Source organism: Poeciliopsis prolifica, unplaced genomic scaffold (genome assembly GCF_027474105.1).
Source record: "Poeciliopsis prolifica strain line A6 unplaced genomic scaffold, Auburn_PproV2 SCAFFOLD015, whole genome shotgun sequence".
In the NCBI taxonomy this organism is placed as follows: domain Eukaryota; kingdom Metazoa; phylum Chordata; class Actinopteri; order Cyprinodontiformes; family Poeciliidae; genus Poeciliopsis; species Poeciliopsis prolifica.
The window spans coordinates 944,844-960,062 of record NW_026562390.1 but is presented as its reverse complement, the minus strand read 5'-3'; the positions used below and the strand labels follow the sequence as shown (position 1 = coordinate 960,062).

The 15,219-nt window shown below is 41.1% G+C and overlaps 2 protein-coding genes across 3 annotated transcripts; one reads left to right on the top strand and one right to left on the bottom strand.

Annotated features, from left to right (window-relative positions):
- Window positions 1-1,168: 1,168 nt before the first annotated feature.
- LOC129366461 (NLR family CARD domain-containing protein 3-like) lies at window positions 1,169-6,041 on the bottom strand. Its single transcript, XM_055040330.1, has 5 exons — window positions 4,939-6,041; window positions 4,324-4,496; window positions 3,910-4,081; window positions 2,529-2,575; window positions 1,169-2,385 (listed from the first exon to the last, which is right to left on the bottom strand). The coding sequence occupies exon 1, from the start codon at window positions 6,028-6,030 to the stop codon at window positions 5,023-5,025; it is 1,008 nt and encodes a 335-aa protein (XP_054896305.1). The 5' UTR covers window positions 6,031-6,041; the 3' UTR covers window positions 1,169-2,385; window positions 2,529-2,575; window positions 3,910-4,081; window positions 4,324-4,496; window positions 4,939-5,022.
- Window positions 6,042-10,655: 4,614 nt separating this feature from the next.
- Window positions 10,656-15,219, top strand: alad (aminolevulinate dehydratase). Of its 2 annotated transcripts, XM_055040717.1 has the most exons (12): window positions 10,656-10,726; window positions 11,601-11,738; window positions 11,837-11,887; window positions 12,912-13,008; window positions 13,102-13,237; window positions 13,314-13,397; window positions 13,480-13,568; window positions 13,644-13,699; window positions 14,063-14,150; window positions 14,231-14,317; window positions 14,483-14,612; window positions 14,836-15,219. In XM_055040717.1, the coding sequence occupies exons 2-12, from the start codon at window positions 11,620-11,622 to the stop codon at window positions 14,892-14,894; spliced, it is 996 nt and encodes a 331-aa protein (XP_054896692.1). In that variant the 5' UTR covers window positions 10,656-10,726; window positions 11,601-11,619; the 3' UTR covers window positions 14,895-15,219. The 2 variants fall into 2 exon arrangements, with proteins under 2 accessions (XP_054896692.1, XP_054896691.1); XM_055040716.1 differs by having other exon boundaries at window positions 10,670-11,738.

Genomic DNA, 15,219 nt, shown 5'->3' with positions numbered 1-15,219 from the left:
CCACGGGTATTTGTCGGGCCCCGTTTGCCACAACAGGTGAGGTTTGCCAGACCTCTTTATATTTTTCATTTTATTATTTTTTTTATCACGGAATTTATGCGCCTGTTTCGCTGGACTCCACCGTCCGTTTAACCACGGGTATTAGCCAGGCCCCGTCGCCCACAACAGGTGAGGGTTGTAAGTCCTCTTTATCTTTTATTTTGTCTTTTTATATATTTTTTTGTCTTTTATATTTTATATCGTGGAATTCAAGCCCCTGTTTTCACCGGACCCCACGTGTCCATTTAGCCTGCAGGTACTAGTTGAGCTGCTGTTACTGCTCACAATAGTACAATTGTTATTTGAGTTGCTGTTATTGCCCAGAACAGTGCTGGTATTAGTTATTTGAGCTGCTATTATCCAGAATAGTTCTAGTATTAGTTGGGCTGTTGTTATTGCCCACAATAGAACAATTGCTGGTTGCCCAGAACAGGACAAGGCCTCCAGCCTTGCAGCACCAGGCTCCGTCAGCCTATCCACGGATTTTGTGCTCTACTTTCACCTGTTAGAGTCTAGAATTGACAGGGTTTTCACTTGTGCGCGCAACAACCTTCAGTCAAAGAAGAAGTCACTCTTCTCTGACACAGAAGAATGACTTACTCTCTAAAACGTCATTCGCCACTTTTTAAAGAAGAATCACTCACCCTCTCTTGTCTTTCCCTGGAGTGTCGTCAACCTTCAGATCCCAGCAGGCAGGCCGAGCCCAGTCCTTTAACAGGTTCTCTTGCCGTGCGCACGGTCTTACTGGGGTCCGCCATACCTGCCGGAATCTGTCCGGTATATTGACATCCGGCTCGAAGGACCAAAATTATGATAGGGTTAAACACCTATAAACACAAATTAACAAAGACAGGAAAGACAAAATAGTTAGATTCTTGCTATTCGCGAGGAGAACAGACAGAGATGTGCTTCAGTTACAATATTCTACCGCTCTGAAGCATATTTTGTCTGCTCCTCTATTTTATTGTTTCTAGGATCCCTAATCTCAAGGACGCTGTAGCTCTAAAGGGAGGGGAAAACAACTCATCACACAGCTACAGCATCAAATGTTATTCACTAACTAACACACAGATTATTCTGGACTAGATAATCTCCTTCCAGGCACAAAGATTAATAAAATATGTAGTGATCTTAGCAATGATAGTTTTATTAGAGGCCAGCAACTCAACCGAAGCAGAGCTCTTCACCAAGAGGTAAACCTGCAGGAAGATTTTGTTTTTGCTCTGTCAGTGAGGCCTTCTGAGAAAGGAATCAGAGTAAATCAACAATACAAGAGACATTCTTAATTCTATAATGAGATTAACTTAAAGGAAAGCATAAAATAAAGATACATTATAAAGATCAATGAGAATAACAAATAATTGATTAATAATATCACAATTTCTCCAACAGCAGCAAATGAAGAAAATGTATTTATTGTTCAATAAAACATACGAAGTAGAACTGCAGTAAATATATATATAAAAAATTTTAATCCAAGATGAATTTAATAATATAGGAGATAACAGAAACAATAAATATCCAGTAATTGAGAAAAACTGCAGTAAATTCAAAGAATCTGATGATAAATGAAAGGAAAAAAAAGAGAGAAACAAAACATCCTGAGATTAATTGTGAATCTTTGACTGGAAACAGAAAAAATAACATGATGATCCAGTTATAATCCTGGAATAATCCTGGAATATTCCCAGGGTTGTTTAGAAAAGTTTAACGAAGAAACAGTTTAGATCCATGAAAATATGTAGAGACTGAACTATCTGTTCAACAGTGAGAGAGTTTCTCTGACAGGAGGAAAAACTTTAGACTCTTTAGACTCAAATCAGCTCAGAAACACTGAGGAACCAGAACTGGACCAGAATCTAAATCCAGGAATCAGAGGTTCAGTGAATGTGGTGTTGAAGGTGTGGAGGAGGATCAGTGAGTCAGAGGAGACTCTGTAGAAGGACAGAATGCCAGCAGGACAGTCCACATACACTGCTACTCTGTGAGAGACAGAGGAGGAGGAGAGACGAGTTTTTCTTTTATTGTGACTGACAGAGTAACCATCATCAGAGCATCTCAGCCTCCAGGAATGATCATTCCATCCAAACAAACAGTCTCTACTGTTTCCTTTCCTCCTGATTCTTCTGTAACTCACTGATATATAAACTTTTCCTCTCCACTCGACCTCCCAGTAACAGCGACCAGTCAGTCCAGTTCTACACAGCAGCTGAGGCCAGTAACCAAATCTGTCTGGATGATCAGGATATGACTGAAGCTCCTCCACATGTGTCACCTTCCTGTTGTCTTCAGACAGTTTGAGGTTTCTGTTCACTGTGTTTGTGTCGATGGTGAGTTGACAGGAATCTGATGGAGAGAACAAACACAATCCAGCTGCAGTTATTGATCATTTATTGACACTTTGACTCCTGAATGAGTGATGTGACAGTTTGAAGATGGTTGAATGTGAGCTGCTTTGTTGTCATGAATCAGATGAAAAACACACTTACATTTCCTCAGACCTGGAGTCAAGAATTGGCCTCCAGCAGGCTCCACCCTGAAAGGAGGAGGGGGGTCAGACCATCAGTCTCTTTCAGCAGCAAACATGGACATTACATGTCTCTCAGACACACATTGTCCTCCACTGAGACAGGAACAGTCCAACATCTGGATTGCAAACTGCAGTGGATGTAGGAAGGACAGTTGGTGCTGCTGCAGCACAACTCATTTCTCCAAACACAGGAAAAGCTCCAACAGAGAGGAGAAAGGAAATCCCTCAGTAACAACCTGAAGAAACTCACTGAAGCCTAAAAGGACATCAGGAAACTAAGGAAACATTTCTGGAAGCTCAACCTGGTTTAATAATCAGCATTAAAATACAATCAATCTAAACTCTGATCAACACCTGGATACCTGATCCATCCACACTCCCACACACAGATGAAGGAATGAAACACTAAACAGCCCTGCTGATGAAAACCTGCTGTGGCCTCACTGTAATGTTTCCAGAAATACAAACATTAAAAAGAGAGCTGCATCACATTCAACAAAGATTCAACAAGAATCAAAGATTTGATCTCTGAGCTCAGACTCACAAACCAGGGAGAGGCTTCCATCATCACACACCTCTGACAAACACCTCCAACCTTTCAGCACTTCCTCTACCAACCAGCACCACCAGGTGGCGCTCGACACATTTACAATGAGCCCAAGAATAATAAGCAGCATGCTGAATCCAGCAGCTGCAGTAATGGGCTTGTGAAAGTGTCCAAGGAGCATCTGGAACCACAACCACAGATCCAACAGTCCAGAGAGTCTTTGTTTGCATCTTTCCTCTCAGATTTCCAAGCTGCTCTGAGAGGGAAATGACATCATCACTTTACTGATGATATCACGCTCTGATGTCACTGATCAGGAGGTGCTGGACTTCTACATTTCCAGCACAGAGGTCAGAGAAGTTCTCAGCTCTGATGAGGAGCTGGCCTGCCTTCACACTGATTGAGGGTCAAAGAAATATTTCCAGATGAAGTCAGACTAAATGTTGGATTGTCCTGCTGTTGCAATCAGAGGCCAAGAAGAAGCTTCAAGTTTCTTCCTGTTCAGCTCCACGTTCCTGTCAGAGACTTCAGCTCCTCATGAGGAGAACAACTAAGCCTGGAACAGACTGACACCAACATCCTGACATCTCATCCCTGAACAAAGCTTTGCAGCATCAAGTGACTCTTAGCACATATATGGACAGATTTCCTCTAAAGGGGGCGGAGCCTGGATTGAGGAACCAGCAGCAGCTTCCAGGAACAAACCTTGGGAAAACCAGCACTGACTAAAGACATTTCTCCCTCTTCCTCCTCTATCAGACCTTCTCTGCTCCTGCAGCAGGTTCCTCCATACCTGAGAGCTTCCAGTCTCCAGTGTGGATCCTTCAGTCCAGCGACAGCAGCTTCACTCCTGAGTCTCCTGGATGATTGTAGCTCAGGTCCACTCTTTCAGATGGGAGGGGTTGGAGGTCAGAGCTGAGGCCAGAGAAGCACAGCCTTCCTCTGAGACCAAACAGCCTGATAAGCTGCAGACACACAATTCATCACATGATGAGAAAATGAGAACATTGAGGTAGAGACCAAGGTCTGAACGGATGGATGGATGGATGGACGGACGGACGGGCGGGTGGGCGGGTGGATGGATGGATGGATGGATGGATGGATTTAAACATGTGGAATAAATAAGAAAGCCAAGCAACTTCTGGTATCTGTAATTATGCTCCTTTTGCACCTTAGATGCAACAATTTGTCAAGGGCCCAGAGTTACCTGAGAGCTTCCAGGTTGCAGTTTGGACTCTTCAGTCCAGCAGAGAGAAGCTTCACTCCTGAATCCTGCAGTTGTTGTTACTCAGGTCCAGTTCTCTGAGACTGGAGGACTGGGAGCTGAGAACTGAGGACAGAGCTTCACAGCTTCTCTCTGAGAGGTTACAGCCACTCAGTCTGAGAAGACGGGAAGGAAAATCTGTTAAACAATTCATAAAAATATATGTTCATTCAAATCAACAATGTTTTTATTGGAGAGAGAAAGAACTATGTTATTTTACACAACCTTTCCATTTGTTGTCAATTCTATAGTTTTTCTACCTCCAGCCTAAAAGGACTGAACTACAGGTAACAAAGAGGTTGGAAAGCATTATGCATTTCCACAATTAACTTTATTAATCCAATTTAAATTTTAACAGTGGAGGAGTTATGCTGCTTTGATATGTAACACTCTTCCAGGTGCTGAAGGAAGTCTGTTTCCTTTTTGCGTAACCCCCCAATGGGACAATTTGAAAAGACAATGCACCAATATATAAACTGAAACATGAAAGTATGTTCATGTCATCATCAGCAGATTTCTCTCTCTCAAAATAAATGCATTAACAATCTGTGTCCTTACAGAGCTTTGTTGGAGGCTTTAACCACTGGCAGCAGCCTCAGAAGAACCTTCTCTGAAGCAGAGTATTTCTTCAGGTCAAACACATCAAGATCTTTTTCTGATGACACTAAGATGAAACCCAGAGCTGACCACTGAGCAGGAGACAGTTTTATCTGTGGAGAGACTTCCTGAACTCAGAGACTGTTGGATCTCCTCCACTAGAGAACGATCATTCAGTTCATTCAGACAGTGGAACAGATTGATGCTTTTCTCTGCAGACACGTTCTTATTGATCTTCTTCTTGATGTACTGAACTGTTTCCTGATTGGTCTGTGAGCTACTTCCTGTCTTTGTCAGCAGACCTTGTAGGAGTCTCTGATTGGTCTGCAGTGAAAGTCCCAGGAGGAACCGGAGGAACAAGTCCAGGTGTCCATTTGGACTCTGTAAGGCCTGGTCAACAGCTCTCTGATGGAGAGACTTTAGTTTAGGTTTATTAAATAATGAAGATTTCTTAGATCTTTGTGTTTCTTCCATCAGGTTGACACCAGAGTTTATGAAGGTCAGATGAACATGAAGAGCAGCCAGAAACTCCTGAACACTCAGATGGACGAAGCAGAACACCCTGTCCTGGTACAGACCTCTCTCCTCTTTAAAGATCTGTGTGAACACTCCTGAGTACACTGAGGCTGCTCTGATATCGATGCCACACTCTGTCAGGTCTGATTCATAGAAGATCAGGTTTCCTTTCTGCAGCTGATCAAAAGCCAGTTTTCCCAGAGACTCAATCATCTTCCTGCTCTCTGGACTCCAGTGTGGATCTGTTTCAGCTCCTCCATCATACTTGACCTTCTTCACTTTGGTCTGAACCACCAGGAAGTGGATGGACATCTCAGTCAGGGTTCTGGGCAGCTCTCCTCCCTCTCTGGTCTCCAACACATCCTCCAGAACTGTAGCAGTGATCCAGCAGAAGACTGGGATGTGGCACATGATGTGGAGGCTTCGTGATGTCTTTATGTGGGAGATGATCCTGCTGGCCTGTTCCTTATCTCTGAATCTCTTCCTGAAGTACTCCTCCTTCTGAGGGTCATTGAACCCTCTGACCTCTGTCACCATGTCAACACACTGAGGAGGGATCTGATTGGCTGCTGCAGGTCGTGTGGTTATCCAGAGGAGAGCAGAGGGAAGCAGTTTCCCCTGATGAGGTTTGTCAGCAGAACGTCCACTGAGGTGGACTTTGTAGCATCAGTCAGGATCTCCTTGTTGTGGAAGTCCAGTGGAAGTCGACTTTCATCCAAGCCATCAAAGATGAACAGAACCTGGAAGTGTTCAAAGCTGCAGATTTCTTTGGTTTCACTAAAGAAATAATGAACAAGTTCCACCAAGCTGAACTTTTTCTCTTTCAGCACATTCAGCTCTCTGAAGGTGAATGGAAATATGAACTGGATGTTCTGGTGGGCTTTGTCTTCAGCCCAGTCCAGAGTGAACTTCTGTGTTAGGACTGTTTTCCCAATGCCAGCCACTCCCTTTGTCATCACTGTCCTGATTGGTTGATCTCTTCCAGGTGGGACTTTAAAGATGTCTTCTTGTCTGATTGTTTTTCAATCTGTCTGACCTCATGTTCATCATTGACCTCTCCAGTCCCTCCCTCTGTGATGTAGAGCTCTGTGTAGATCTGGTTCAGAAGGGTTGGACTTCCTGCTTTAGCAATTCCTCAAACACAGACTGGAACTTCTTCTTCAGACCAGATTTAAGTTTATGTTGACAAACTGCAGCAAAATGTCCTAAATTAACACAATAATGAAAATCAGACATGAAAGAAAATTCATCTTTTGAATTTGATTACATCACTTCAGCAAATGTGTAATTTAACTATCATTTCAAATCTCTTTAGAAATCCTCTTACTGATCTGCAGACGGTCAGCCAGCTTTTCCTGCTTCATCCTCCTCAGGAAGTTCAGTGTGATCTTCATCACTGCCTCTCTGCTGCTCCTCCTCTGCTCTTCATCATCACCTTCCAACACCTCATCATCTCTCTGACTCTCTGAATATTCTGGGTAATCTGGACTCAGAACTTTCTGGATCTTCTTCAGTTCTTTTTTCACAAAAGTAACAATGTTGTCCTCCAGCAGCTGGAACAGAATAATAGATGAAGGAAACATCAGAGTGAAATCATGGAGCCAAACACCAGATGGATGTTGGACAGACTGACAGTCCTCTGGTCTACAAAGTGCAGCATGAAGGTGACTTTGAACAGAACTCATGGAAAAGTAGTTGTTGTTCATATACGGACCATAAATATGGAGTCCAGCTGTGTTTGATGCTGCTGGACAGATGGACCACTGGGAACCTTTGAGCTCTGCTGGTCCACTCTGTGGAGGAACCAGGAACAATTAGGAAGTCATGAAATATACATCTGGATGTGAGCAATGAACCAGATGATCTAAGTAGTTGTAAAGATTTAATGTTCCTGCTGATCCCACTAAGAACCAGCAGAACCTCTGATGGTCCACATCAGCTCAGTTTGGTTGAGTTCCAGCAGATCTCACCAACCACATCATGAAGCTTTCCTTCCCTGCTGAACTGCTCTCACAATGCACACAGGAACCAAGTCCTGATGGACCAGAATGGCTTTAGCAGGTATTTCCCAGTGGAAATGTGATCCACTGTTAGTCCGACATGGAGCCAGGAAGCAACAGAACATCATCATCAACATCCAGAGATAAAGATATGAAGGTGTTTCCATGAGAACAGAGCAGCTGATTTCTGTAGATAATGGATCAAACCTCTGGAAATATAACTGGAAACATCTGAGTTCTTACTGGTTCAGTTTCCAGAGTTACAGCAATTAGATACAGCTCACCTCTCTGATGATGGAGATCTAGGAGATTTAAAGTCAGTGAGATCTTCCTTTGACCTGTTGATCTTATGGGAAACATAGCTGGGTTCGAGTTCTGGTTCTGATTTGAGTCTCTGATGGATCCTGAAAGAAAAACTTTAATTAGAAACTGTCCGTTATTTCCTATCAAGATATTTTTATTTGTAACTGTAAAATAAAATCAGAACCAGACAGATCATCAACCTGATGTTCTAAATGATTCCTATCAGAACCGTTCCAATCCTCCAATATGTTCCTGATCATTGATCCTCCTGAATAATGTCCAGCCTTCTTTCAAGAGCAGAAAGATTTGTTTCTGAGACCAACATGTTGGTTTGAAATGACTGAGAAAACAGTTTGGTGATCTTAGTGTTGAGCTCTGACATGGAGCAGAACCAGGAATCATTTCCACTCTGACCATCCAAGGAGGATCTGATGGAGCTTCAATCAGAACCAGATGGTCCGTTAGAGACACTGAAGCCCACTGCTCAATCAGATCCACTAAATATTTAGTTTAACTGTAGAAATGGTTGATAATCTGCCATGTTGGATGATGTTTGAACTTCAGAGGTGGAATCATAAAATAATTCATAGAAAAAGTTTTATTTCAGAATGAATCTGTCTTTTGTCAGATTTTAGAGAAAGATGCAAATATCAACCTAGAAATAAAATTCACTTCTGTCTATTTGTTCTTGTGTTAATATTAATATCAGACTAAATAAATGAGTTTCATTTGGAAAAATTAGGCTTAAACAAACCAGAATAAAACACAGTTAAAAGTTTCTGGTCCAAATGTCATGTCAACATAATAGTTTATAAGAGTGAGTCCTGACTGAGGATTTATAAGATTCTTTCTGTATGGAGTCAATAACTGTCCAATGAATGGTGGTTAAATTGATGTCAGGTAAACATCAGATCAGATTTAGAGATTCTGTTAACTAGTGAAGCTCTGGGTAGAGACTGTGGATCCAAACGGACCTGTTTGATTTTTATACAAAGGATCCAGTTGAACTTTATTGTGTTCATAGTAACATGTTCATTATTGGTACATGTTTCATGGAGACATCATACGTATTACATCTTTGACGTATGAAAAGAAAAATAACCTGAAATTCAGTCCAATGTTTTCATGACAACAGAACCCAACAGAACTTATCATCACATGGCCACAATAACAGATATAAACAGAAGTTACAGCAGTTAGAAACAGCTCACCTCTCTGATGGTGGAGATCCAGCAAATTTAAAGTGAAGAGGAAGATCCTTTGACCTGTTGCTCTTAAAGGACACACAGCTGGGTTCTGGTTCTGGTTCTGGTTCTGGTTTGCGTTTCTGATGGATCCTGACAGAAACATGATGATTAAAACTTAATCAGCAAAGAGGAGCAGCAGCAGCTTCATCACCACGTCTGTTCTGGCCTGATATAGTGAACGCTGTGTGAAAAGGGCTGTGGACAGTTAGAGATGGTGACCTCACCTCTGACCTTTGCTCTGGCTCTCATCTTCCCCACACAGAGTGGTTTTAGAGGGAGGGACTCCCTCCTCTCTGTCCTCACACTGATCCATGCTGCTGAATCCACATCAGCTCACACACACTTTCTAGCTTCACCTGCAGAGGAAACACATCATTCATCTGCACATCAACTCTGATCATCCTTTACATCATTAGTGCTGGAAAAAGATCAGCTGCTCCTCCTCTGATTGGCTCTTCTTCTCTGCTTCATATCAGTGTCAGGTGAATGCAGTCAGACAGCAGAGAGGCAGAGGAAGCTGCCATCAGCTGCTGCACTTCTACTATCAGTCCACTAGATGGAGACATGGAGCAACATTTACATTCACTGATTCAACCTGAACAGGAAGGATTTTAGTTCATTAAATTCTACAAGTGGATCATCTGCTCCATCAAATATTAACTATTTAATAATTCGACGAAATTTAACATATTTCAAAAGTACTGTTTTATAATAAATGATAATAATAATAATATACATTAACATTTTAGATTTAACAAGACGCTGTTGTTTCTGAGTTTAACTGTAGAGACTGGAGTTCATTACCAGGAAATAAAAACATGAATCAGTTCGGAGAAGAAAATAGTGAAACATCAGCTGTTCATCGTGTTGATTGGTTCCACTTCATCAGTAAAATAATAATCCTTCAATAATCCTGTAGATTAGCCTTCAAACATCAAATATTAAAGTTTCATATGAAATCAGAAGTGAAACTTTCCTCCAAACGTCAGAGATTAGAAACAATCAGGAAAAGTTAAAGTGATTTTAAAAATTCAAGAAATAAACAAATTAAACTTACAACTTGTTCAAACCATCCAAGGAGTTAAAGAAGAAATTTAAACAACAGCCTGAGACCAAACTAACGGTCTGGCGCCTCATGCAACAAGTGAATTCAAACCGAAAGTAAATGTGACGGATGTTGCGTAAATGATGAGTCCAGTTTTTCCCAGTTCAGAGCAACAGAAGCAGGAAGTAGAAGCTCTGCGGTGAAATCAGAGGCAGGTTGATAAATCATCATGAGGGAGGAGAGAAGTGCTGATAAAAATTAGGGTGTACTTCATTTTTATCAGAAATGAAGTACATTTCATTTCTGATAAAAATGAAATGTAATTCAGTAATTGAAAAATCTGTTATTAAACAATTCTTCAAGCTGTATGTCTTTTTTCCCTGTCAACAATGTTTTCTTAGACAAAGAAGGAACTATCTAGAATTTCTATCTGTCAGAATTAAAGCAATAACAATCTTTGTCCTTACAGAGTTTTGTTGGAGGCTTAAACCACTGGCAGCAGATTCTCGCCTTCACCGGTAGGAGGCGGAAGTGCTTCTTGACGTCGCTGCTGAATTTAAGGAGAAGAAGAAGAAGCAGCAGCTTTCTCATCAGACTGAGCTGGAGAGTCGAGAAGTCTCCTGCTTTCTTCCTCCGAGGTCAGTTTATCTGTTTTTCATGCATTCATGTCGGATTTTATCTCTATTTTTAATTTTCTTACAGTTGTACAAAGTTATCGGTAACTTTATCTCGTTTCCGGGCTCAGTTTGGAGGTATTTTATTAGCTAAAATGCTAATGTGTGGACAGAGATTTGACCTACTTTAAACGGTGAAGGAAAGTTTATTTTATGTCAACAAACGCTTATTATTGTACTAAAGTGGCTGTTTTTTAAATTTTACTGTTTTATTAAGCTCCCATATAAGGTCGCGTCGTGTTTATGGGAATCCTGAGTTTAGAGTAAAACACTTTTTATTGCTTTTTGTTCGATATTTTACTATTATCTCTGTGTAATTAGGATGCTTTTATCTACTCGAGATAGGTCAAAGTTCATCTCACTAACCTAAAACCTTTAACTAGTTTTATGAAGAAATTATCCTAAATCTACGTCGGGTGTGTTATAACAATATTTCGCAATATTCCTCCTTTTTAAATTGCAGCATTTTTGTTTGTGTCTCTTCAATAATTTTGTTTTTTCTTTAAGCATCATTTGACAAAACTATATTATAATGTATAATAATTTAATAACAATCAAGTTTTTCTATAAAATCAATTATTTCATTATTATTAAAAGAACATTTTAGAGCTGATGTGACCTCAGGATTATTATTCTTTCTCGTTCTTCTGTTTCATCCTGGTTCTTTCATGCATGCTTGCCCAGTTTTCCCAGTGAGTGGGCAGCAAAAACTCACTTCCACTCACTTCCTGCTTGAAGCTCGGCTGATCCAGCTTTGCATTATGGGTAGAAAAGTGGATCTAAATGCAGTTTTTATCCTGCCCTGGTTGGATCTTGGTATTCTTCTTCTTCGGTTTAGTTTGCTGGTAGTTTTGACGATGCAGACGCCGGCCCAGTCGGTCCTCCACAGCGGGTATTTCCACCCGACGCTGCGCTACTGGCAGAGCTGCGCCGCTGACCTCAGACCGGACAACCTCATCTACCCCATCTTCATCACGTCGGTGGAGCTGCTCCTCGTTTTCTGAAACAAACCGGGTTGATCCTGCTGTTTGGAAGAGTTTGACGTTCAGTTTGTTCCGTTTGCTTGTCCTGCAGAGACAGTCCGGACGCGGTGGAGCCGATCGGGAGCCTGCCGGGTCAGGCCAGGTGAGTCTCACCTGGGAGTTCGGCCCCAGAGGAAAGCCAGGGGCCGAACTGTCGAGGGCCGACGTGGGTGTTGTCGTCAGATAAACGCTGCTGGGAGGGAAGAGTGAGAATCTGGACTGAGATAAGCAGAGAGGCGGTTAGACGGCCGACCAGCTGATCTCAGATCAGTTAGGAGGAACTCAGAGGTTGAAACCTGTTTTATTTCAAACGGAGGCCGTTCTCTACAGTAATGGGTTTATTTTTCATTCAGCTTTGTTCAGAAATGTTTTTAATACATTTTATTAATTCACTGAGATTTATTTTTTAGCTTATTCAGCTATTTTTTAATATTATATACATTAAATTTTTTAATTATTTTTGTAGCTTTTTAAATTATATTTCTCATAAACTTTTTACTTATTTTATTTGTTTTATTTTTGACTAAGAAAAATAAAATGTTTTATTTTTTTTATTTATTCATTAATTGTATTTAGTATGTCATGCAGTCTTAGTTTCATAAATTTAGATTTATTTGTTTATTTAAAAATCTTTAGTTTATTTATTGATGATTGATTTATTAATTTTACTTAATCTTTAAAACTTGTTTTTAAATTTATCAAAATATTTTAGTAATTCATTTCATATTTTATACATTTATTTTTTAGTGTTTTTATTATTATTTTGCGTTTTAGTAAGTAATCAATAATACATATTTTCTGTTTTATATAATATAAACAATTTTAATTTATTAGTATTTTTGTTGTTTAGTTCTGTGTAATATTTAATATCTCTCATAATTTTCAGTTGGTTTATTTTTTATTTAAAGTTTTTAAAATGTTTTTTAATGATTTTATTTAATTTCTTTATCTTTTAATTAGAATATTTTTAAGTTATATTTATTATGTGATGTTATTTTAAAAAGTTTTGAGAATTTCACATTTCATAGTTTTATTATATTCAATGTGTTTCTCTTTAATTTAGCCCTTAGTAATTTGCTAACTGTATTTATGACCTCAGTAATGACAGAAACGTTTTTGTTCTGCAGGTTTGGGGTGAATAAGGTGGAGGAGTTGCTGCAGCCGCTTGTCAGAAACGGTTTGAAGTGTGTCCTCATTTTTGGCGTCCCGGCAAAAGTAGCAAAGGTCAGTCAAAGTAAATATGAAAAAACCCATTAATATGTGAATCAGCGACGTCTGCATCATCCCCAGTCTGGTTCCGTGTTCTGGTTCCTCCAGGATGAACGCGGTTCTGGCGCCGACTCGGACGACACGCCCGCCATTCTGGCCATTAAAAAGATCCGCAGTTTGTTCCCGGAGCTGCTGGTGGCGTGTGACGTCTGTCTGTGTCCCTACACCTCCCACGGACACTGCGGTCAGCGTCCACTTCCTGTTGCGTCCTTACAGACGATCTGCTTCCTGTCTGACTTCTTCCTTCTTCTTCTTCTCAGGCATCCTGAACGAGGACGGCTCCCTGAACAACGACGCCAGCTGCCTGCGGCTCGCCGAAGTCGCTCTTTCTTACGCTCAGGCCGGTAAAGAGAAACCTCCGACCCAACATGTCTGAACCGAACCTGAAGCGAAGTCGTTTTAACCGGAGCTGAACTTCCTGTGCAGGCTGCCACATCATCGCTCCGTCTGACATGATGGACGGACGGATCGGAGCCATCAAACAGTCTCTGCTGTCCAACGGTTTGGGGAACAAGGTGAAGCTCTGCAGCAGGAACATTTCTTAGAAACACAACATCAGTTTGTTTGACTCCATGTTTCTGTGTTTGCAGGTCACAGTGCTGAGCTACAGCGCAAAGTTTGCTTCCTGTTACTACGGTCCGTTCAGGTGAATTCAGCATCAGAACCAATTAACTTTTGTTTTCCATTTTTGTTTTTCTTCTCATTTTAAAAACATTTTTTTCTTATTTTAAAAAGAGAAAACAAGACATGGATTTATTTTCTCTTCTTTTCCTGTTTTGTTTTCGTTTTTCTTTTTGTATTTTATTTTTTTTTCCATTTTACTTTTTTCTTCTGCATGGCTTTTTTTGTCTTATTTTTTCTATTTTGAAGAAAAAAAGAAATAAAAACATGGAGTTCTTTTCTATTCTAGTTTCTTTCTCTTTTCCTTCCATATTTTTCTCTTGTATTCATCCAGCTAATCGTTCTTTCCTGGCGTTTCTAATTCTGCCTCTTGTTTTGCGTTCTGTAGGGACGCGGCCCAGTCAAAGCCCGCGTTTGGAGACCGGCGCTGCTACCAGCTTCCAGCCGGCGCCAGAGGCCTGGCGCTGCGAGCCGTGGTGGGTTTTCCTGTCCGGTTCTGTCTGAACACAGCCGGTGAGGCTGACCTCTGGCTGACCTCTGGCTTTGTGCTCATCAGGAGCGAGACGTGAGGGAAGGAGCCGACATGCTGATGGTGAAACCGGGCCTGCCGTACCTGGACATCATGAGGGAGGTGAAGGACAAGGTGAGCAGACGAGCTTTTCAACATTTTTGTGTATTTAATTTTTTATGTATTCAGCCATTAATCCCTCCATCTGTTTATCAAGTCACCTGTTCATCCACATTTATCATCTGTTTTCATTATTACTGTCTTTATTTTCTGACATGTTTTTCTGGGTCCTTCCTGCAGTTCCCCTACCATCCTCTGGCGGTGTATAACGTGTCGGGGGAGTTCGCCATGCTGTGGCACGGAGCGAAGGCCGGAGCGTTCGACCTGCGGGCCGCTGTGATGGAGGCCATGACGGCGTTCCGCAGGGCAGGTGAGGTGGAAGAACCCGTCTGTTGACAAACTGAGGGTTTCATTTAGAGGATCTGGTTGAAATAAAACAGTCAGTGGTTTATAAAACCACCAGTCAGGTAAACTGGCAGCCTTTGGGTTTCTACCAACTCTAGAGACTGAAAAGACTCTATAATCCTTAAGGTCCTAGATTTGTCTCCTAAGGTTCTTTGGTTTTTGAGTTCAGCTGTTGGTTTCACCTGAAGGCGCTGACATCATCATCACCTACTTCACACCTGAGCTGCTCACCTGGCTGAAGGAGTAAGGGAGTCGCTCTGACTGAGGGAAACGTCGTAAAACTGGAACCAACTCCTTCCTGGACCGTCTGATCTCCAGACTGGGCTGCAGTTCTGCTTCATGGCCCGGAAACTAGTTTCTGTTTTCAGCTGCTGAAGCCATGATGTACTGAGAATGTAGAAACATATTTTAGTTTTTTAGCCTAGCGTGTCGCCGCTGCTTTAAACTAGATCATGAATCAGATAATTATGACATGTTTATGTAAGAGAAAATAAAATTAATTCTGATCTTACAGCTGATTTTTATTAATTATGTTCTTTATCTGTTATAAAGAATAAAATATATCAAACTAA

Coding starts and splice junctions, on each gene's coding strand:
- alad (XM_055040716.1), top strand. CDS start 11,431: ATGCATGCTTGCCCAGTTTTCCCAGTGAGTGGGCAGCAAAAACTCACT. Junction 13,398..13,479: donor TCTTTCTTACGCTCAGGCCG/GTAAAGAGAAAC, acceptor CTTCCTGTGCAG/GCTGCCACATCATCGCTCCG. Junction 13,569..13,643: donor CCAACGGTTTGGGGAACAAG/GTGAAGCTCTGC, acceptor CTGTGTTTGCAG/GTCACAGTGCTGAGCTACAG.
- LOC129366461 (XM_055040330.1), bottom strand. CDS start 6,030: ATGGTGACAGAGGTCAGAGGGTTCAATGACCCTCAGAAGGAGGAGTAC.